Raw genomic sequence first — 24,621 nt, forward strand, 5'->3', positions numbered from 1 at the left:
CTGCAGAACAATGTACTAAATGAAAAGATCTTTATGAATAATATATTTAAGAAAGCATTTTAGTTCCAGCCACATTTTTTTCCCCACTTACTTTGCAAAAACTTCTGGAAACTAATGAAGGGACCTATGGAAATGTTACTTGCCTTTTTTGTTTGTTTGCTTGCTTGCTCTGTGTAATTGGTGTCATTTCTGAATTATGCAAAAGTATTCACATAGGATTATCATGAATCTTTTTTTACAGGAAAAATATTAAATATATCTAAGTTACAGGGAATGCACATATCTTAAATTTTCATAGTGGGCTCAAAGCTAATTAAATTGTTTAATCTACAAAATATTTCGTCTGTACCATACACAATAAACTAGAGAGGACACTACTGCCTATAACTTTGGCAAAATGAACATCAATTATCAGTTGATGTTCTCTAGGTTATTTATGGCAATGGAGAGGAGAAGGGATTCAGCAATATATCACCCAAAATTCATTTTGGGAGGGAACAGAGCGCCCAATGCATAGTGTAGAAAAAAGGAAATCCACAGGGAAATTCAACTTTGCCATTGACTAGACAAAGCAGATCATCTATCTCCAGAATAATGGTGAGTCTATTATATTACATAGCATTTTACCCAATCTAAAGGGATTATACTGAAGATCCTACCTAAGTTAACAATCATGAAAATTTAATCAAACCTCCAGAATATTACTAGCAACAACTTGTATTATCAAAAAGGCTATCTTCCATATCACCTTTTTGGTGTTCAGGCTTTTCAAATATAAGCATCCATTCTTTTTAAGTAACTGCTTCTTGTGAATTAGGTTGAGATGCATGGCCCCATGTGGCAGAGATAAAACTGAGACAAACACGCCAAGCCAAATGATATGGAAAGCAACATTTTGAGAATGAAAGATGGAAAATGGCCAATATCATACCATCACATCGTGCAGGGGAACAAAGAAACATTGGCACAAGAGCAACAAACAGGCAAAAGAAAATATTGGCACCATCAGCAGAGGGCATTCCCACTAAAGCAGGAAAACTCTATAGACCAGCTACGCAGGCTTCTACTTGGAATCTACTGAGAAAAGCTACAGGCTACAGTCTAGCTATCTACAAGCCTGATACAAACACGTGGTTTGCGAAGGGGTAGAACTGAAAACTCATGAAAGTTTACAGAGAATGAAAATGGTTGCCTTCTACCTAAGGGACATACTGGTCTATAAAGTATTTAATGGCATGCATTTGAAATTGTGCCTTACCTGATCTGTTATGTTCCAGAAGCCGATTGTCTTTGCCCAGACACGTGTCACCCTGTGTGCTATTACAGGCCATATTTAGTTCTGTCTTGCAAAAAGTAGGTGAGCTTGCCTGAGGGGCAGGAGGGATGTGCTTCTTTCTTTTCCTTGGGAGTTTCTGCTTCGCCATTGCCAAGGAGTAGTACATCCCAAAGTTGTTGACAATGACAGGCACTGGCATGGCTATTGTCAGCACTCCAGCCAGAGCACACAGGGCTCCCACCAGCATCCCTGACCATGTTTGGGGGTACATATCCCCATAGCCCAAGGTAGTCATGGTCACTACAGCCCACCAGAAGCCAATTGGAATGTTTTTAAACTGCGTGTGCTCACTAGCTGAAGGGTCGTTAGGTTGAGCTCCTACTCTCTCGGCATAGTAGATCATAGTAGCAAATATCAAAACTCCTAGAGCCAGGAAGATTATCAGCAGCAAAAATTCATTAGTGCTAGCTCGAAGAGTGTGTCCAAGCACCCTCAGACCTACAAAATGGCGGGTGAGCTTGAAGATTCTCAGGATCCTCACAAATCTTACCACCCTGAGGAAGCCAAGTACATCTTTAGCAGCTTTGGATGACAGCCCACTGAGTCCCACCTCTAAGTAGAAGGGTAGGATGGCCACAAAGTCAATGATATTCAAGAGATTTTTGATGAATTCAAGTTTATTAGGGGAAAAAATGATACGGACTAAAAATTCAAAAGTAAACCACACCACACACACTCCTTCTACATACGTCAAGGCAGGATCCGTTTCGATTTCATATTGCAGAACAACGCTTGTGCCATTGATGACTGGTTCTGTCTTGTTTTTAACAATATTGAAAGCTTCATGTGTCTCCAGGCAAAAGGTTGTGATCGAAACCAGGATGAAGAATAAAGAAGCAAAAGCAATAAACTGTAGGGGGCGGGGGGAGGGAAAGAAATAAAAAAGAAACAAAGAGTGATCTGAACTATAATATACTTTGATCCAAATCTAAGAGCATCGATCCCCGCAGATGAAAAAGAGCAAAAGCATATTTGGAGATTTTGGAGGTTTTGCTTGGGATGTTATTTAAGTGAAAGAAGAGATGTGTAGGTATCATTAATTAGAGTTGCACATGTAATTTGTTTCAAGTTCTGTTTTCTGTTATATAGGCAAAAACTTTTGCTTATGTTGGAAAATAATTTCTTGACTCTTTTGTATAAGAAAATATACCTGTTAAGAAAGCATAAAAATCAATCCAAAACAACGTTAAAGGGCAACAGACTAAAGAAAAAAATGTAGACAGTGGCTCCAGATATTGGTTCTGATCCTAGAAACCTTCATGTATTAGATCAAGTTTTACATCTATAAATATAAGGTACAGTTCATACTGATGGAAATTTGGAAGCTACCCAAATTTTACTGTAGGTTTTTAGCTATAAATAAGATGCTCCAAGTTGTCACAGGTATGGACATGGATGGAAAACAAAAAAAAAAAAAAACCTTTTGAGCTATGTTAAAGTTAAATTGTATCAGCTTAAGGTGGAGACTTGTCCAAAAGAACAAATCTAGGGAAGAGGAATAGTCAACAAGACTGAAGAGAGAGAAACAGAGTTAAGGAACAAATTAAAAGACAATTTTCTTTCTCACCTGAAAAAGAACTCCAAGTGTTATTAGAGTAGCATGCTATAAAATTGCAGGGTTTTTTTTTTTTTTTTTTGTAATTCAACTTTTTAGTTCATTTCATCAGTCCCCTATGTGAATACACACACCCGCTAATACAGAATAATAATAAAATCTCTCCTTATATAGTTCCTATTACTGCCAGACATTCATAAAAACAAATTATGTAATTAACTCATATCCATACTCATAACACTACTATTACCATATTTTACAGTTCTACAATATCAGCACAGAGTTTAAGCTACTTTTGCAAGATGTAAGATAACAAAAGGATAGACGAAACACCCTAACCTGATAAGTTTTGCTCCCACTTTTTCTGTTAACTACCAAACGCTCGCATGTTGAATACAAATATGTTAAACCATTTACTTATCTTGGGATCACATACTTCTTAATATTCAAGCTCTGAAAGCTTAACACCCAGTTGTCTGAGTGAATGGTACTGTGACAGTCAGTACCAGAGGCTTTCAAAGAAGCCTGCAGAGTTCTAGTGCTCTCTGATAATGCCCTTAGACTTAGCATGTGTAGTGAGCACCAAGGGATTGCCCCTTGAATATCCAAATTAATTAATTATGTAAGAACAAGAGGACATCAGTCAAGTGGAGGGTAGCCCTTACTTGGAAATATTAGGGTATATCCAAATCCCCAAACTGTCCCCTAATACCTGTTCTTCACCCATACCATTGAAAAGATCTAAGTTTCAAGAAGAGATTGAAACTACCTCCTTTTTTTCCTGGTTGAGTTTCAGTGTAAGAGAGATACAAAAGGACTAAAAGAAAACATCTTAGGATGGTAACTATCTGCCTTAAAGAAACACCTCAAATTCTGAAATTGTATCTATGCAGGGTAACATTTGGTACACTGTTCATACAGAATTACAAAGCATGCCATTTTCATGGTTTTGCCTTACTCCCTCATGCATGTCTTCCAATCTCCCTTGGTTTTGACATTATGGTTTCACTAATATCTTTTCCCAGACATAATGCAAGACACTAACCTGTTTTCACTCAGCTTTCCCTTTGTCCAAATAAAGAGTTCATTTTTTAATAACTACTTGTAACAGTATCACTAAGACCCTCTAGATGCTTTAGATGACAGTATCTTCTAGAGGAAGAATCAATCATCCTTGATGCATGCATTACTTCTTAATATAATCACAATTTTATCTATAGATTTGTTTCTGATTCCCCCTGAAATTTTTTGTCATCAGAGCCCTGCTAGTGGGTATATGTTGATGCCCCCACCAAGCCCCCCCACCCCCGCCACATGCTCCCCCATCCACATCCAGTCTCCAGCATTTCAGATGAAATGTCAAAAGTTTCAGTGCACACATTCTATCTACAAGGCAGGTAGACAATATAAGGCAGTTAAAGCAAACTGTAATTTTATTTTATGCGTCTAGTATTCCTCAGTCAGCATTTTTTCAGTTAACTTTGCCAAACTCTCTCCACCTACATTCAGGTGAATTGAATGGGACTTCCCAACACTGCTGTTTCAAAATCTGTCCTCACTTCCCAGCCTATCTCCCAAACAACAAAGACAGTTTTCTAGGGTACTTTGATGCTTGTAAATACGAAACACTGGGACCTTTTATGAGGGAACATTTTCTTACTCTTCATTCATTCATTCAAGTATGAATTAGGTGCCTCTCTGTGCCAGGCCACAGTGTTAGGGCTTCAATTTAACAGTAGTTAACAAAACACAATCCCTGCATTTGAGGAATTCACAATCCATTAGGGACACAGACATTAAATAATGAACCATGCAAAAATTATATAATTACAATTGTGATAAATGCAATGAAGGATAAAAAGGCTCAAAAACGGGGCTTTATTTAGACTGAGGGGTCACAGACACCTCTGACAAAATATCAATAGACTGGAATTTGAGGGATAAATGAAGGCTAACTTGATGGAAATGGGAGACCCGTATATAACACAGTAGGAAATTTTAATAAAATGTCTGGACTTTTTCAATCTGGCTTTCTCAAGTGATGCCTTTACTGTAACACTGCAGGAGCAGAAGGTTTTCCAAGTCTGCCTCTTTTGCACAAATTACGATGATTAAAGCCCAAGCTAGCACAGAGGCTCTGACATTTTAAAGGTTAACCTCTTTTCCTAAAGAGCTTTAAATAAACTAGAAATATTACCTAGGTTTGAAAATGAGGCTGTAAAGAGACTTTAGAGCAGTTTGATTGCTTATGGTCCTCCTTTGGACTTGCTGGCTTATTGGGAAAGCTTTAGAATTCACTTGTCTTAAATTATTGTAACAGCCCCATTGTTTGGGATGAAGTAAAAATACAAGATATATAGGTTAAAGTGGTTTTTAACTTAAAGTCCTATGCAAATACTATAAATCATTATTATTTATACTTTAAAAATATATAATTATTACCTCAATAAGCACTACCAGAACCTGAGGCTTACGTTCATTAAATGAGTTATTATGTTGTCAGAAAAAGGTCAGCAGAGTCATAAGGTATTACACTTGGTGGTTGGAGTTTAAGTAACATGAATCATCTTGTTAAATTACCCATTTTAATTATCCACCCACAGAAGACATGAATAGACAGACACTTTTCTAAAGAAGACATCCGGGTGGCTAAGAGACACACATAAAGATGGTCAACATCACTCATCATCAGGGAAATACAAATCAAAACCATGATGAGATACTGACCTCACACCTATCAGAATAGTTAAAATTAACACCACAAGAAACAACAGGTGTTGGCAAGGATGTGGAGACAGGGGAACCCTCTTGCACTGTTTGTGGGAATGTAGACTGGTGCAGCCATTCTGGAGAACCATATGAAGGGTCCTCAAAGAAGTAAAACTAGAACTACCTTATGACCCAACAATTGCAATAGTAGGTTATTTACCCAAAGGATACAAAAATACAGATTTTGGGGGGTTCATGCACCCCAATGTTTATAGCAGCATCATCAACAATAGCCAAACTATGGAGAGAGCCCAAATGTCCATCAACTGATGAATGTACAAGAAGATGTGCTATATATATATATATATATATATATATATATATATATATAATGGAATATTACTCAGCCATCAAAAAGAATGAAATCTTGTTATTTGCAATGACATGGATGGAGCTAGAATATATTATGCTAAGAGAAATAAGCCAATTGGAGAAAGACAAATATCATATGATTTCACTCAAATGTGGAATTTAAGAAACAAAACAGATGAACATATGGGAAGTGAGGGAAAGAGAAAAGAGGGAAACAAACTACAAGAGACTCTTAAAGATAGAGAACAAACTGAGGGTTGATGGAGGGAGGTGGGAGGAGGATGGGTTAGATGGGTGATAGGTATTAGGGAGGGCACTTGTTGGGGCACCTAAGTGGCTCAGTTGGCTAAGCGTCCAACTCTTGATTTTGGCTCAGGTCATGATCTCAAGATTCGTTGAGATCAAGCCCAATGTTGGGCTCAGCACTGACAGTGCAGAGCCTGCTCGGGATTCTCTCTCTCTCTCACTCTTTCTTCCTCTCCCCCCTCAAAATGAATAAATAAATATTTTTTAAAAGGAGGGCACTTGTTATGATGAGCACTGGGTGTTGTATGTAGGTGATGAATCACTGAATTCTACTCCTGAAACCAATATTGCACTGTACGTCAACTAACTAAAATATAAATTAATTAATTAATTAATTAATTAATTAATACTTGCCCATCCATATTCCTAGAAAAGAAATTTAGTCACATTCATTAGAATATACCTGGGAGCTTACACAAATGTGAATTCCTTACCCTCCACATGACACATCAGACACAGATTCTCTTGTTTAGGGAAAGGGAATTTGCATTCAACAAGCTTTTGTAGTGATTGCTATGCATATCAAAGTTTGAAAAACACTGTTTCAGTGTATTTTCAACTTGATAATACAAAGTTGATAATTCATTACTAAATGAATTGGAGAAGTTTCTAAATTATAAGCATTTGTAGACTCTTAAAAGAATCTTCCTAAATCTGTGTGTGTGTGTGTGTGTGTGTGTGTGTGTGTGTGTGTATCTTTGCATGTGAGTTGTGACATAATTCTGGCTTCTACACAAATATTGGTGAAGAAACAAAGCAACTGAACAGCCTCTAAATATACACAACTCTAAGACACAAAAACTTTGAAAGCCAAAAGTTGTCTGTGTTTTTACAAGTCGCTTGGAACTTGAATTTATCAATATTTTCATTAGCATTATTTAAAGAACCACATGATTTTGTATTTTTATTATTCTTCATTGCAATTTTTATAGCTCTGTATATCTTTAGTTTTTAAGGACTTTGTAATTCTGCCAGAGTGTGATAATAGTATAATAGGAAAATAAAAAAGAGTATAAAAAAAGATACAAACTGTCATTATGGGAAAGAGACATTCATTCCAGAAGTAGATGACTGTTTTGCTTTAAAAAAAAACAAGCTACGGGGCGCCTGGGTGGCGCAGTCGGTTAAGCGTCCGACTTCAGCCAGGTCACGATCTCACGGTCCGTGGGTTCGAGCCCCGCGTCGGGCTCTGGGCTGATGGCTCAGAGCCTGGAGCCTGTTTCCGATTCTGTGTCTCCCTCTCTCTCTGCCCCTCCCCCGTTCATGCTCTGTCTCTCTCTGTCCCAAAAATAAATAAAAAACGTTGAAAAAAAAATTAAAAAAAAAAACAAGCTAGATAGGCATTTTTTATTTATAAAGTCTAAAGACACTAGAAATGGTCTAGAATGGGAAGGTCATAACACAGAACTAAAGTATTCTTCATAATAACATGGTAAAAAATTGAATGCTGTCTTCTGACAACTTAAAAGTGGGGAAGTTGGAAGGAAATTGAAATCCAGAGAGAAAGAAACGGGATAGTTCTTTGAGGATGAGGAAAGTCCCATAATGGGAAGGAGCAAGCAAATGAGAGATCCCTGAGCGGTACAGCAGCAGAACTTTGGGACACCAATGGGGAATACCAAACTTTAAGGTGCTGCTTGCTCTGCTATGCCTTCAGCAAAAGGTGGTTGTACAAAAGAACCTGGTGTTGATGGTGCTTCGAGTGATGAAGGTATTGGGCCATGCAAAGACAAAAGGAGGGGAGCAGTCAACCATAGAGGCAAGATACAGTGAGGTTCAAAAACTTAGAAGAGTACTAAATAAGAATAAAAGATAATCAGGAGAAATGTAGCCCTTGTGAGAGTATTAGAGTTATTGAGTTATTAAGAGAGAAAGATCTCCCCATAGAATGAAAAATAAGAGCTCAGTTTATTGGGAACTTAGTTTGAGTATCAGATGAAAAGGTGACCCTAGAAGCCTTGAAGACCTAGAATCATCTGGAGGCAACACTTGGAATCCATTATCAAGGAATTTGTACACTTCATTTGAACTTAATTTTAAGAGACTTGGATACAGAAAATATCTTGTTTTGTTTTGTTTTGTTTTTCTGACTCTCTGAGTTAAGCCCAAATGGGTAAATATGAGGTTAGTTTGAATAATATTAAGTAAAAGAAATTAAAAAGGAAAGAAATGGTGGGAGGGAAAAGGTTTTATTTGTTTTTCTCCTTCACAAACTGGAAAGTGCTTAAGGACCAGAATGATTTCATATCCATTTTTGTAGCTCCTGCTTTTGGCACAGTGGTTAGTATTTAGGATGGCTGGCTGGCTGGATAGAAGGATGAAAGAATTAATGAAAGAATAAATAAATGAACAAAATAATAAGGTAGATCACATTGTAGTGAGAATAAAAATGATGTGAGGAAAAGGAACTAACAGAAATGAAATAATAAAATATGCATATTGAAGCAGAAAAGAAAGAAAGAAAGAAAGAAAGAAAGAAAGAAAGAAAGAAAGAAAGAAAGAAAGAAAGAAAGAAAGAAAGAGCCAAATTTATAGCAGGAGCAAATTGAACTGGTCTGTAGGTCCAAACATTGCCCTCAGTAGCTTCCATTCATTCTGTTAATGGAATCTTATCAAGGAGTTGAGGAAGAAAATCACATTGTCATTTCTCTCTTCCTTTTCCCCTGTGATAAGACCACAAACTCTTACAGGCATTAAATGAAAATAAGATAAAGCATGCTAAATAATTAAAACTTTAGAAAGCTCTCTAGGTGTTAAGTTGACTGAATTCACAGAACTCATATATCATCCCAGGGACATTTAGAAGGGAGATGCCCTGCTACAATATTGACTTGTGGATGTAATAAGTAGCCAGTTTTTCTCCCTAAGCCCAGTGTCCATGATTAGCTTGATGAGTGTCTAATACTCTGTTTTTGTTTTGCTTTGTTTTCTAATTAGCGACCATGAAGAGAAAGCCCTCAAAGTGCCGTTCTACATAATGAGGACCAGACTGATTAAATGGCCTTTTTCTGTGCTCCCCTAGCCCAGGATCACTGATGTAGCAATTTTCACACACTTTTGTTACTGATTCTACAAGTCCACAAATTGTTCAAAGAGAAGAACTTAATATCTATCTTTAGAGCCAAACACAGGCTTGACTGATGGCAAGAAGTAGGTGATCAGTTCTTGGGAAATTAGAAAAGGAAAGTGTTTTTGAAGTATGTTTAACTTGGTATGTAAAAATTCCACTGGCCCCAACACAGAATCTCCTTTAAAAGTCACCTTACCCATTAATTCACAATTAGAAACCTCAACCTATATTATAAACCTTTAAGGGGGAAAAGAACTTGAAGAAAAATTAAACTTACCTCTATTTGAAAATAAAAGTCAATGACATAATTTAATAGTTGGAAATTAACATTACAGGGAGATTTTTTAAGACAAATCCTAAAATATATACTTTGCCATGGCCCAAAAATTCCAGTCCTTAAAGGAGATTCCCATTCATGGGCCATGGCAAAAAAAAAAGCCTGAAAGCTCTTCTTGACCTTGACAATCACCTTGAAAACAGACTCCTCGAATCAGGAAATTGAGGTCACTGGAGTTCATCAATTAAGGTTGTGAAAATAGTCATCAATTGGATGAGGAGTTTAGGAAGGAGGAGTTTTCTTTCCTCCTTGATTTCCTCTCACTTGTGAAAGATGATGAACCATCACTCTGCTTTGAGACGATTTCTCACTTGCTCTGGCATCTTGCAGGAACTTTATGTACTAAAACTGATTTCAGGGCGCCTGGGTGGCTCAGTTGGTTGGGCGTCCGACTTGGGCTCAGGTCATGCTCTCAGTCAGTGGTTGGAGCTCCGTGTCGGGCTCTGTGCTGACATGCTGACAGTTCAGAGCCTGGAGCTTGCTTCTGATTCCGTGCCTCCCTCTCTCTGGCCCTCCCCACTCATGCTCTGTCTCACTCTCGCTCTCAAAAATAAATAAGCACTAAAAAAAAAAAGAATTTTTAAACTGAATGATTTCTTGGGATTATGGTTGCAATACTTGGTCTGGGATCAGCTTTAAATATCCTTTGTATGTAAATACTGATAAAGTTGTCAGATGCTCAGGGTTGCCTGACCTTGTCAGTTTTGCTGCAAAAAAAACATTAGGTACATTGTACTGGGGTTATTATTCATGGAAACAATTGGTTAGGATCTATTTTCTCTCATGGAGCTAATGCTCTGAAAAGGGATCCCACCACAACAGTTTTAATCAATGCTTGGGAGTACGATTTTATTTTTATATAATTGTTAAGATTGCTGGTGGACTGAGTTAGCCAAAAGGAAGACAGTTGCCTGCTTCAAGAAGAGGCGTCATATTTCAGGTTAAGATGTGAAAGCGTGAAGAATGTTATAGTAAACGCCGATTTCAGAACTCTTAGTGTAGTGTAGGAATTAAGATCCTTGGGAATTAAGTAACTATGGAGGAACATCCTAAATTGCAAAGATTTGCTACTGCCAGCTTTCAACCCAAGTCAATTAAGCCAACCTGCAATATCATAAAACTGCCAAAATGCTGCATCTGTTTAAATGGGAGTTGAGTTTGCTTTATTTGCCTTGTGTACCCTGCCCCTGCTCTATAATGTCTGTAATCATGAAGATGGAAAAAATTGTAACATTAGTTTCAAATATGTGTTTGTGTGTATGTGTGTATACTAAGGAATTTCAATTTTTGCAATTCCACATGAGGTATATCTATTTTTAGTTTGCATTTTAAGGACATTATACATTTTCCAAACAGAAATGCTTCATTCTTATTATACACATTCTTTTCACTCTTAAATAATTAAATAAAGACATGAGCAAGGACTTCCAACAATGAGGAATCAGAGCTCATAGTACTTCCTGATCCAAAATTTCCACTTTTAGAAATTTACTCTGGTAAAATGTGGATACAAAAGTACAGGGATATATGTGGAAGGACATTCACTGAAGCATTATTTGTCAAAAAAAAAAAAAGTGTAAGTCAATGGTATATAGCATTACAAAGAATGAGGCAGCTAAATATGGAATGATATCCAATGAAACCTATTAAACAAAAAGATGACTGTGGTACAATATGTAGAGTCTAATACAACTTCTATGTACAACTCTATGTACAATCTCTATGTACAACTAATGCATGCTTATAAATAAATAGCAACATTACATTCTTAGCAATAGTTATAAGAGTGGCATCATGTGAATGTGTTGCTAATGGAGAATTGTAACTGATTCTATAAATATCTTCAAAGTTTAATTTTTTTATAAAAAAAATTTAATCATGTATTATATGTTTTATTTTAAAAGAAAATTCAAAGAAAATAATAACCAAGAGAGGATTAAGCTTGGATCTTCATTCTCAATGACCATTATGCTGATTTTATTATGCCACAGAAATTATACATTGGCAGATTGCCATTTGCCTTCTTTTGCCCAGCACCTTAAATTTAGCAGATGCTCTTAATTATGTATGTATTCAAGTCTCATATACTAGCTTTGCCGTAATTAACAAGAATGTGGTGTTGTTCACAGAGCTGTGGTCTCTAGAGAAAGAAAATGGTCTCTTTCATTAGTAAGAATATCCTCAAGGGCCAACCACATAGGGACAACTACAGCCCTGCGTCTGCTGGTTCCATGCAGAGTTGACAATTACTTCAGCCTCTTTTGAGGCTGGTAAAATCAACTTCTCTTCATTCAAGTTTTACTGTTTAAAAGCAGTTCCACAAACTTTATTGGATTTATAACGTTGAATTAGATCTTTCCTCAGTGGGGATGCCAAAAACATATATGATTACTAAATTCAGAAATTAGTGAAGAAGGCGAAGAAGATTAACCTACATGTAACTGTATATAATCATGTGAGTGTTTATAACACATATATGTTTTATATTTATATCAATGTATCAAATGTGTTTATATGTATAGATAGATATGTATACTATATACAGATATGATATGATATACAGATACAGGTATGAATATATTATGTAGATAGGTATAAAATTGATATAAAACAATATAAGATTTAGATTTCTCAAGTCAAGATACCCAAATATTTTTTGATCACTGAGACTTATGTGACTCCTGATAAAGATATTCCACCATGTTGATACCTTTATCCAATATAGATACACATCATTCTCTCTACATTTTTTTTCCTATGCAACAGGAATTTCACTGAAATTTTTACTTGGCTTATCCACTCACACCTGAGTGTAATTTTCTAGGATACAGGCAAGGGAGGCCTATACATGACATTAGTATTATCACAATGAATTATGGTGTTCAAAGTTTGACTACAATTAAAAGTCATCAAATATGGATACACAGGATCATTTTAGTTCTCTAAGTCTTATGATGAAATTTAAAGTGTTTGGAATTGATATATTGCATGAAAATAATTTTTATAATTGCTTTATTAGATAAGAATTTTACAATTTTTAGTCGTAAGAATAACAGCTTATAGTCACTTCATAGCATAAACATGAATTGTAATTCTTAAATTCCAACTATTGAAAACTCCCTCCAAAACTTCCACATTTATTATATATTGTCTTAAATTCATTTTTAAATGATTTAGTTTGTCTTGTAATGATATGACCTACACCATCATGATCTAGGAATACCTAGGAGGTCACATTTTTAAACCCTATCTACTCTTTTTTTTTTTTTAATTTTTTTTTTAACGTTTATTTTATTTTTGAGACAGAGAGAGACAGAGCATGAACGGGGGAGGGTCAGAGAGAGGGAGACACAGAATCTGAAACAGGCTCCAGGCTCCAAGCCGTCAGCCCAGAGCCCGACGCGGGGCTCGAACTCACGGACCGCGAGATCATGACCTGAGCGAAGTTGGCCGCTCAACTGACTGAGCCACCCAGGCGCCCCAACCCTATCTACTCTTAAGTCCTAGGATATCTTTCTTGAGGCCAACACTTTCCAAATTAAATTATGCAAGAATCCTGTTTAACTTAGTTGAAAGTGAGGGAGGTAAATAGAATGCTAGTGGAAGGCAAAGGGAGGTGACTAGCTTACAAACACCTGCCAAAGATTTGTTGACTCTGATAAGTCTGTTTCTTTCAACACTCTATACATTTTCAACACATCTGTCTAGCCTACTAGAGCACCTCTGCTGGTCTAGTCCCTATACAACATAGGGAATCCCAAGCTTTAGTCTCAAATGTTAGCATTCTTTTTCCATACCTGCTTGCTCAGTAATCCTTTCTAAAACATAACCATATGCACAGATAGCCAAGTCCTGAGAGTCTCCCATGGTTTATGTGTGCATTCCTCTTTCTTTAAGATCTTTTGTTTGGTAGATATTTGTTCTTTCTTACTACTAAGCTGGGTCAGGACCCCCTCCAATCCACCCTAGTCTACTTCAGCAAGTATGCCTACCTGGAGAAAGAATACTAGAGTCTCAGTTCCTGATCTGCCTGGAAATCTTGGATACTCTTGCAAATAGATGCAGATTCTTCCCAGGGGCAAATTTCCTATATCCCGCAAAACAAAAGCTCCTGGGTTAACTGGTACTTTCAATACAAGAAGCAGAAAAGTCATATTTAAAATAGGGAGGAATTGATTGGCTATGTAATTGGAAATCCTATAAGGTGAACCTTAATGTTGTTTGCCTAAGCAATTTAACTATATCAACAGCTGTCAGAATGTGGCCTGGAATTACTAGCAGTCCAGAGACCCTTTTCTTGGGTCTATAAAATCAAAATTAGTTTGAAATAATATTATAATACTTTTTGCTTTTTTCATTCTCATTGTCTTACCAGTTTATAGAGGAGTTTTCCAGGGGCAACATGATGTGGTATATTACAACAGAATGAATGTGCCAAGAAGATAGGAGAATCCAGCCACTTTCTATTAAGTCAGACATGAAACAGATCTACAAAAATGTAAAATAATGTCACCCTTCTCACTTTACTCTTCCTCTTTCAGAAATTTTATTCTTTTTAAAAAATTATTTTTCTAAGTCATGGAGATGTAATGTAGAGCATTGGGAATATAGTCAATACTACTGTAATAACATTATATGGTGACAGATGGCAACTAGACTTATTATGGGGATCATTTCATAATGTATAAAAATATCAAATCACTATGACGTACAGCTAAAACTAACAGGATATTGTATGCCAATTACACTTCAGTGTAATTTTTTTCATTAAAAATATGTTTGCTCACATCACCGGATTACATCCTAATCATGGAAAATAAGTATCTCCTAACCTTTCTATAAATATTAATATGGCCTACCAGTGACTCCATACAAGATCATAAAGTCTCCAAGGCAATGTTCAATACAATCAGCTCCTTTACTAGATTATAAAGTAAATAAAAAACATGCATTTGTTATGTTAACAATTTTAAAACTGTCATGAATGAAGTGAGAGCTAAACTAAGTAATTCTCAGGAGTCACAGAAATCTATCCACATCTGCTTAAATACCGGAATCTTTTGAAATTTAGTAATCTCTTCTACTTCCATGATTCCAAATGCCATCAATGCACCAGTGATAGCTCACATGTCAATCTCCAGCTTATACCTTTCTGTGTGTGATTTATCATAATTCGCCAAATCCACAAGGTTCTTCAGGCTCAATTAAATAACAAATGATATAATGGCAATCAAAATAATAACTCTACTAGTCTGGATTCTCCAGAGAAACAGAACCAATAGGATATACCTAAGTACATAGAAAGAGATTTATTATGAGCAATTGGCTTACATGATTACCAAGGTTAAGAAGTGCCACCATCTGCTGTCTACCAGATGAAGGCTTGGGAAAGCCGGTGGGGTAGTCCTGGTCCAAGTTTGAAGACCTGGGAACCAGGGTAGCCAATGGTGTAAGTCCCAGTCTGAGTCTGGTGACCCAAGAACCAGGAGCTCCAATTTTCAAAGTCAGGAGAAGATGGAATCCCCACTGAAGCAGAGAGAGAAAATTCACCTCCCTCTGCCTTTCTGTCCTATTTGGACCCTCAACATGTTGGATGACGCTCACCCACACTGGGGAGGGGTTCTTCTTCACTCAGTGTACTGACTCAAATGCTAATGTCTTCTAGAAATATCCAGAAATGTTTACCAAATTGACACATAAAACTAACCATCACAGTGACTATCATGCATTTTAATAGTGAAGGTTTAAAAGGAACTTCAAACTCTACTTGCCCAATATATTACTGAAATCTATTCTGCCTATTCTATTCTATTCTATTCTATTCTATTCTATTCTATTCCATTCCATTCCATTCCATTCCATTCCATTCCATTCTATATATTTCTTTTATTCTGAACCATCATTTACCAATTAACTAATTTACTACTTAGATTTCTTTTTTTCTTCCCCAGCATCTTCATCTGTCATATTCCTAAATCCTGTAGATTCTCAGACTTGAAATATCTCTAGTATTTTTCTCCCTTCTCTACATTCCCAGTGCTAATGGCTTAGCTTTTAATTTGCCTTTAATTAGCTGTTTCTGGATTACTAGAAATAAGCACTCCTTCAAGGGAACAAATATGATTATGTCACTCATCCGCTTAAAATCATTTAATGGCTCCCATTATAGGATACACAATGTCCCTGATATATTATTCAAGGAATTTCTTTATGTGCACCTTACATACCTTTCTACTGTGAATATCACCATCTTGCCTAATATACCAGGAACTCCAATCCTCATGCCTTTGTACATAGAGTTCCTTTGTCCAATATGCTTTTTTCCTTTGAATGACTGGCAAAGAACTACCTAGTATTTAAGACTCGACTCAGAAATCCTTTGGCCTTTGAAATTCCTGAAATCTGAGGCAAAATTAAGCACTTTCTCAATTAGTTTCTTGCTCATATCTCTACTATAGCACTTATCTCATTTCTGCAATATTTTATTTTCTGCTTCTTTTGTAAAACACAATCTTGTGACATAAGTACACATTTTTAAAAAGTTTTTTCAGTGTTTACTTATTTTTGAGAGACAGAGAGAGACAGCGCATGAGTAGGGAAGGGGCAGAGATATAGAGAGACACAGAATCCAAAGCAAGTAGCAGGCTCTGAGCTGTCAGCACAGCTGGCCTCGAACCCACAAACCATGACATCATGACCTGAGCCAAAGTCAGATGCTTAACTGACTGAACCACCGAGCGGCCCCCATAAGCAGGGATTTTTATTTGCATTTTATGTCAATGGCATTAAGCTAGTGCTTAATAAATATTGACAAGAAGTAATAAACACTATGGCCAGACCAAAAATAAAGTTTAACTCAGCTTTGTTTCACTTATTTACACTCAACCACTTCCTCCAAATGGATTTTTAAGAAGGCCTAGGAAAACAACAAATAGAATAGGAAGAAAAGTATAAACTAAAACTAATAAGCGAATAGACTGTCAATTTGAGTGACAAGAGCAGGGCAATGTCAGAGATAAAAAAGAAAGCAAGGCTTTAAGCAAAGAAGGATTAACAATGTCAATTTCTGTAGCGTTCAAAGAAGATAAAAATGGAGAAAGGCCTTTTGGATGAGATAATTACGCCAACATTAGTTTCCCTTGATGAAGCATTTTCAGTAAAGAAATAGGAAAGAATCCAGATTTCATGGGATTAACAGACCAGTTGGTGCTGAGAAGTATAAGTGGCAAGTAAACACACACACTCACACACACACACATTACTGCATTTTCAAGGGCTTAAGTCACTTTTGTTCACAGAGATCATTACAAAAAAAAAAAAATTTAAAATTGTTCTGCTTTAAGAATAAGAAAAATAGGGGGCACCAGGGTGGCTCAGTCGGTTAAGCATTCAACTTTGGCTCAGGTCATGACCTTGTGTTTTCATGAGTTTGAGCCCTGTGTCGGGCTCTGTGCTGACAGCTCAGAGCCTGGAGCCTGCTTCAGATTCTGTGTCTCCTTCTCTCTCTGCCCCTCTCCTGCTCAGACTCTGTTTCTGTCTCTCTCAAAAATAAATAAACATTAAATTTTTTTTAATGGGCTAATTTTACAAAATATAAAAAGCTACTCAGCTAATACAGCACCAAACCATATTTTTGAAATTGTGAAGATGAGAGTTTAGCAAACAAACTAGTATCAAATGTTCTTGAATACTATTATCAAAATTATTTAAATTGTAGACATTTTTTAATCTATAACCAATGAACTATGTGATTATTTTGTATTGTTTTTAACTAACTTTACCCTCAAAATCTAACGCAGTATCTGTTGTCCTAAGAGGCATCAGGAAAGTAAGAAATTCATGACCATGCCACTGATAACAGTTCTAAGGGAGTATTAAGTGATAATAAAAATTATCAATAGTTTTAAGATGACAGGGGAAATACTGCCTTTGTCATTCAAAAAGTAGCAACTCTTTTGGATGAGCACTGGGTGTTGTATGGAAACCAATTTGACAATAAATTTCATATATCGAAAAAAAAGTAGCAACTAAAAATAAAAATAAAAATAAAAATAATCTAAAAATAATAACCATAATAATATTAATAGGTAATGTTCAGCAAGCACATCTGTCCTAAAAATATTAATTTTCATCTCATTTAATCCTGAAAACATTTTGCATAGTAGATTCTATTAACCCATTTTATAGAAAAGCAAATTGAGGTATAAAGACTAAGGTCAAAGTTCTCTGTTTTAAGGCATATATTGCTCTCTAAATTCATTTTTTAACAAGAATCTTCAACTCTATTGAGCAGAAATATTAAGAAAATAAATATTACAATATTCCTATAAAGTGTTTTATACACCTATATACATGCAAATATGCATACATGAATGCTAAACTTTGGTCATCAATAGTACAAAAGCAATAAAACTAGGAAAATAAAATTTCTGAGCTTTATTCCTGATATTTATATACAGTACTTTTTCAAGGTCCTTATAAAATAAATAGTATAATAACCAAACGCTGATTCTACATAGGCAAAGATAAGGCTAGAAAGCAATCGTGTGTTCATTTTTTTGGACAGTTAACTATACATGCTGGGCCTAAAGTATCTAAAAAAAAATTCTGAAATTTGCATGAATGGACAAGTGTGAGCCGAGTCCTTTTTCCTCCTGTATATATTTTTTAATCTCCATTTTCTAGCCAAAGAAAGAAATGGTTGTTTTCATAGATTATTTAGCTCATTTCAGAGCTTTCAGAGCAAGGTTTACAGGACTTGTCCTTGATATAGAGACAACAGAAGGAAAGCTTCTGAATATTTAATAGAGCTAGAAAATACTACATTTAATATTCTCTTGAGCTTGCACAGTGCTGACTTAGAAGGAAACCTAAAAGAGAAGGTGTCTCTTTTCCACCTGCAGAATCTTAAAAATACAGCCAGGAAAGCAGTCTCTGAAATGATACCCACAACTTGAATGGTTCCATTCTTAAAGGTAAAACACGTCTTTTAAAATATGTGCTGAAAGCTCTTAGTTACCTGGGGGGAAAAAAAAAACTAAACTGTGCTTTAGAGTTTCATGCATGTTCTATTTTTTATCATCTTATTTCCTCTTTTTAAAATTTCAAGTATTTGGGAATAGCTAGATTTTTAAGCTTTGTTTTATGTTCTTCTGCTTTGCCATTTTTGGTTTTATTTATTTGTTTGAATAAAGCACAAATTTTAGGAATACTAAGCAAATCAGCCACCTAATACTATTTAAGAGTTTTTGCACATCCAATATGCCTTGATTTTGATTTTAAATTACGAAAATTCCTTTAGATAGGGTAAAATTTTAAAGAACTAGGATTGGAAAAGGAACTTCCTTACCTCAAAGGTACTTTTAAAATGGCTATTATCCTTCACGGGACTTTTGAAAAATGCCCTAGAGTTTGGTTTCTTCTCTGTTCTGCAGTTTCTTTATACGTCGTTCAAGAGTCTGTAATTCAATTCAATAAATATTTATTGTCCAACTATTAAGTTGAAAGCCCTGTGGTGTGAAATTCTGGAGAAACCAAAACAAGTTCTTGTGTACAAGGAGCATCTATTCTATATTTCTGTAGGAAAATAAATGCCTCAAAAAGGGGTAAAATATAGTCCATTCAATAAGAAGGAAACAAAATTCTTAAAAGTCAGTTGTCAACCCACTCTGGTCAGTCTTCTATGCATATTTCTCCAGTAAGAGCAGCTAGCTCTTGGGGTGGTCATCATTTGCAAACCTATTGCCCATTCCAATGGATATATTTATGTTCATGCTCTCAAAAAGCAGGAAACCCTGAAGGTTGCTAAAGGCTGTATCCCTTTGAGACACTCTCACTAAACCACTTCCAGAATACCATGTTCTTATTTTCTTCCCACTTGTCTGGCCAATGCTTTTTAGTTTTCTTTGCTAGGTCTTCTCTTCCACCTGACCTCCAAATGTTCGAGTGGCATATGACTTGACTTCAGTCCCTTTCTATTTCTAGGTGACCTGATATGGTCCAATTATTAAAAACCTACATGCATTTGCTTATGATTCCAAATTTGTATCTCCAGCCCTAACCTTACTGAATTCTTAATCATTTGTTTTCTTATATTTGTAACAGGACATGATGTCAAATAAGTTTACTTATTGTTTTTTATTTCTTTCCTTTCAAATCTGTTCTTTCTCTCAATTTCTTTACCTCAGTAAATACAAAAATTGTTACTCAAGTCAAAACTGAGAGGTCATCTTGGTGCTTCCCTCTCCCTCCTCACTTCCGTGTCTAATTCACAAACTCACCAGAAGCCAAGTAAGTATCATCTTCTTGAGAAACTGCCATAGTCTTCTAATTAATTTACTTGTCCCCATGCTTGTGGACATTGCTGGAGTTACCTATTGCTGTGTAAATACTACCTCAAAACTTAGCAACTTAAAAAAACAAATGCTCATTATCCCAATTTCATACAGGGTGGATCGGGGTAGGCCTGGCTCAGGGCCTTTCATGAGATTTCAGTTCAGATTCTGGCCAGCAACTATAGTCACCACTGGGACTGGTGGATCTGCATTCAAGGTAACTCACTCACAGGCCATTGGTAGGAGACCTCAATTCTTTGGTGTCTGTTGAAAGAAGGCCTCAGTTTCTTACCTATGGGCCTCTCATCGGGCTCGGTGAGTGTTTTCACATCATAACATGTCAGTTGCCCTTCCCAGAGTGAGGGATTCAAGAAAGTGAGAGAGAACAAGGAGGAAAATGTCATGCCTTTTATGACATTAGTCTCAGAAGTTTATGTACTATCATTTTCTTCATATTCTATTTGTTAGAAACAAATCACTAAGGCCAGCCCACATTCAAAAGTGGGAAGTTAAACTTTCTTTTCTTTGCTGAGAAAGCAGGGACTTTACATAGAACAACTCCACGACCATTGTGACATGTGGTAAAGTGGAATGAAAGGATTGAACAAATGAGCAAATTCAAGAATTGTGAGTTTGTGTGGATATTGACAGAATAGCATCGAAAAGAAGTCTAGGTGACAAAGTCTAATTAGAAAGGTTGGAGGAGATTCCGAAATTCCGTGAGTAATTCTTTCTTTCTTTTCTTTTTTGTTTTTGAAAGAAAGGGAGAGAGAAAACATGCAAATGGGGTAGGGGCAGAAGGAGAGGGAGAGAGAATCCCAAGCAGGATCCATGCCCAGCACAGAGCCTGACATGGGGTTCGATCCCACAACCATGAGATCATGACCTGACCCCAAATCAAGATGTTCACCCTACCGAGCCACCCAAGTGCCCCTGTGGGTAACTTCAATGAGAAGAAATGATCTAAGAGCACAGACGACAGAGACAAACTACTTCCAGTGGGGAAAGCTTCAGAACAGTGGTATGAACGTGGCAGCAGAGAGGAAAATGAAAAAGTACCTCTTTTCAAGAAATGGCAAAAGAAGGTGCCGCAGATTGAAAGCAATCTCGAGAAAAGTTAGGTTTCACTTAGGCAAGGAGGTGGAGGAATGAAAGGAATCCAGACACAATCTGGTTGTGTTGGTCTGCTCAAACTGTTGTAACAGAGTATCAGAGGCTAGGTGACTTAAACAAAACAACACATTTATTTTCTCACAGTCCTGCAGGCTGGAAGTCCAAGAGCAAGGTGGCAGCAGGATTGCTTTCTGGTACAACCTGTCTTCCTGGCTTGCAAATGGCTTCCTTCCTTCCACGATCTCACATGGCATTTCTTCTATGTGTGTTCATTCCTAATATTTCTCCCTCTTCTTAGAAGGACACCAATCCTATTGGATCAGGGAGAACCCACCATTATGGCTTTATTTAACCTTAATTACCTCCATGAAGGCTCTTTCTCCCAATGCAGTCACACTGGCAGTTAGGAACATCAATATGTGAATTTGGGAGGTGAAGGGGAGACACCATTCAGTCCATAGCACTGAATTAATTACTTCATAGTAAAAATGGACTGTGGGTTTCATGGCACCAGGTGAAAGAAGAGAAGAGCATCAGAGCCCAGGTTGTTGTAGGCAAAAGAAAGAGTTAGGATAGGTATTTGGAGGGTGGGAACACAGAGTAGGGAAGGAGATCTGAAAGGAAAGACACAGTGCCAGATTCAGAATGGAGTAGCTGAGGAATACTGCAGTCTTGGTCTATAAGCAAGAATGGGATCAGAGCTGAATATGCAGTGGGTTGTCATTTCATGAACCAAATCACCTGAAATGTTTCATTCAATCATTGGGGTGCCTGGGTGGCTCAGTCAGTTAAGCGTCTGACTCTTGGCTTCAGCTCAGGTCATGATTTCACGGCTCATGAGTTTGAGCCCCATATTGGGGGGCTCCTTGCTGATGGCACAGAGCTAGCTTGGGATTCTCTCTCTCTTCTCTCCCTGCCCCTTCCCTGTTTGTGCTCTCTCTCTCTCTCAAAATAAATAAATAAACTTACAAAAAAAATACATAATCATTGACAATGTTGGTGGTAAATCCAATAGAATGGTTCATCATATCTTTAAATTTCTTACTGTACATTTTGGCAACAGAATATGCATATGAACCAGAGACAGGATGTATCCTTTCACAGCTTAGGATGAACATGTTTAGGCAGGTAGAAAGCAGATGAGAAAATAAAATGCAGAGGCAAGACCCATCAAGTATGCCTGTACTTCCTTAGCTTGCCAATGTGCTAATTATCACAATCAATTATTATTTTCCCCCAACAAATGATTCATGATGATTTGGATGAATGTTCAAACTTTACAACAAGAGATTAGATAATTTTCACTTTCTTGGTGCTACAAAAATGATTTTTTAAACTATGAATGCCTAAAATGGTAAGAGAATTTAAAAAAAAACTTTCCATCCTGTTTGAAACTTGCATTGTTTCTAAAACTAGACTGTTCTCCAGATAGAAAAAATACTAAGAAGCAAAATTGATACAATGTTGCTTAATCTCTATTAAATTCTATTTCAAAATACCTTTCATTAACTCCTTTGTGCCTTTATTCCATTACCACACTACTGTAAGGTGCTATAAAATGCAATCTCTTATTAGATTCTAAAAGATTCCAAAGCCAGAAAAAAGCCAAATGTTGGATGGACAACATTACCTCCCCATAATACCTTTTATCTTTCATGATGCAGCTTCATGTTATGGATATGACTATTTTAATAAGATGTCCCAATTTTTTTTGAAATAATGATAACTTTTCACTTCCAGGGGGAAAAGCTGTAGTACACTAAATTCTGCTGCTAAAGACATATTTTAAGGGCACCTGGGTTCAGTGGGTTGAGGATCCCACTCTTGATTTCAGCTCAAATTGAGCCCTGTATTGTGCTCTGCCTGACAGTGTGGAGTCAGCTTGGGATTCTCTCTCTCCTCTCTCTCTCTTTTTCTCTTTCTCTTCCCCCCACCTCCATCTCAAAATAAACATCTAAAAAATGTATTTTAATATTCTACATAATTGTAGGAAGACTGAATAAATTTTTCTCTAAGTCATATGTATTACAGAAATGATACAGAAATGACATTTTTTTTGATTTTTCATTACTGCTGTTATTAGGAGATACTTTAAAATTTCTTCCCATTGAATTTTTGCTCTGCTATTGGAACGAATGGCAATTGTTTTCAACAAGATGAATGTTTTCAACAGTGGACTTTGGAATGACAAAAGAAATTATGCTCAAAAGTGTCATTTTCAAGTTTATTCCTTGTGACAGGGTATACTGCCTTTTAATTTTGAGTTTGATCAGAAAATGTTCTCTCTCTCTCTTTTTGAAATTTCATGCTTGCATGTTGTGGACTTAACTCTGCATTAAAATATGTCACTTTACAAATTTACTCGAAGTGAAAATATTTTGTGTAATTTGGGTTGTGTATGCACTCTACTGAATATACATAGTATGTGGTGCAACAACAAATACTACATAAAAATTATATAAAATTTATAAAACTGTGACTGTATTTGCCCAAATGACATAGACAAGTAGATAGGTGGAAAAGAGAAACCAATATCACTGAAATTCTTTATTATCTGAGCATCTAATAATCCTTATTTATTAATTTGGTTTTCATATATACTAACATTTAAATGACAAAAACAGAAATACAAAATTAAATGTAATTATTAGTCCTTGAAAAATAACTTTAATGGTAACAAAAGATTGAACCACAGGAATTCAATGAATCCCTAGTGGGATTCAAACAGTAACAGTCAACAGCCATTTGTCAGTTTTTTCAAAAGACCCAACAGCAGTGAGAATGTAGTAATTCAACACATTGGGATACCCCAGGTGAGGTCCCAGTTTGATCTAATTCTAACAACATTTTTTAAATTTATGAACATGTGTTTTTAAATATTTATAGTGTTTTAATAACTATTATAATTATAACATAAATATTTATACTACCAATTATTAGTCTTCTGTAAAATTTTAATTTTTTAAATGCTCAAAGAAACGTTTGACATGATCAGGCTTTCCTTTACTTTCTTAAATAAAATTACATTTGTATTTTCAATTTGCTATAATCCCACTTTCACCAACAAAGAAAAATGTGACATATATCAAAATTTTATAAATACTTAATATCAAATATCTGTCTACTAAAAGTAAAACATTATTCTTCACTTATAGAAATATAAGAATAATTAAAAAGATGTAACTTCATGATAGTAATATTTTCATTTCAGCCTTCCTTATTATTTTTTATTTCTTCAACATTTGCACTATTTTTAATAATTAGCCAATGTATGAAAGGTCACAATAAAATTTCTTCTCTGCATCATTAGGTTCAGCTACAAATTTTGTTGTTATATAAATTCTGATACAGTTAAGATTAATTATTTTCCTACAAAAACAAAGCTTGAACTAAAATGTGCTCCTCATGTCATTGGAAGTACTGGTAAGTGTTTTTTGTTTTGTTTTTTTCCAATGGAGCAAATCACATAAATTTGGATTATACATATGT

At 36.0% G+C, this 24,621-nt stretch overlaps 1 protein-coding gene across 7 annotated transcripts in view; it reads right to left on the reverse strand.

The window, feature by feature from the left end:
• KCNC2 (potassium voltage-gated channel subfamily C member 2) overlaps positions 1-24,621 on the reverse strand; it is a 197,655-nt gene that overhangs the window by 8,196 nt on the left and 164,838 nt on the right. For all 7 annotated transcript variants that reach the window (XM_030323264.1, XM_030323260.1, XM_030323261.1 and 4 more), the window contains exon 3: positions 1,259-2,186. In XM_030323264.1, the coding sequence (XP_030179124.1) occupies positions 1,259-2,186 (928 nt within the window). The remainder of the gene's footprint in view (positions 1-1,258; positions 2,187-24,621) is intronic.

Source organism: Lynx canadensis, chromosome B4 (assembly GCF_007474595.2).
Source record: "Lynx canadensis isolate LIC74 chromosome B4, mLynCan4.pri.v2, whole genome shotgun sequence".
In the NCBI taxonomy this organism is placed as follows: Eukaryota; Metazoa; Chordata; class Mammalia; order Carnivora; family Felidae; genus Lynx; species Lynx canadensis.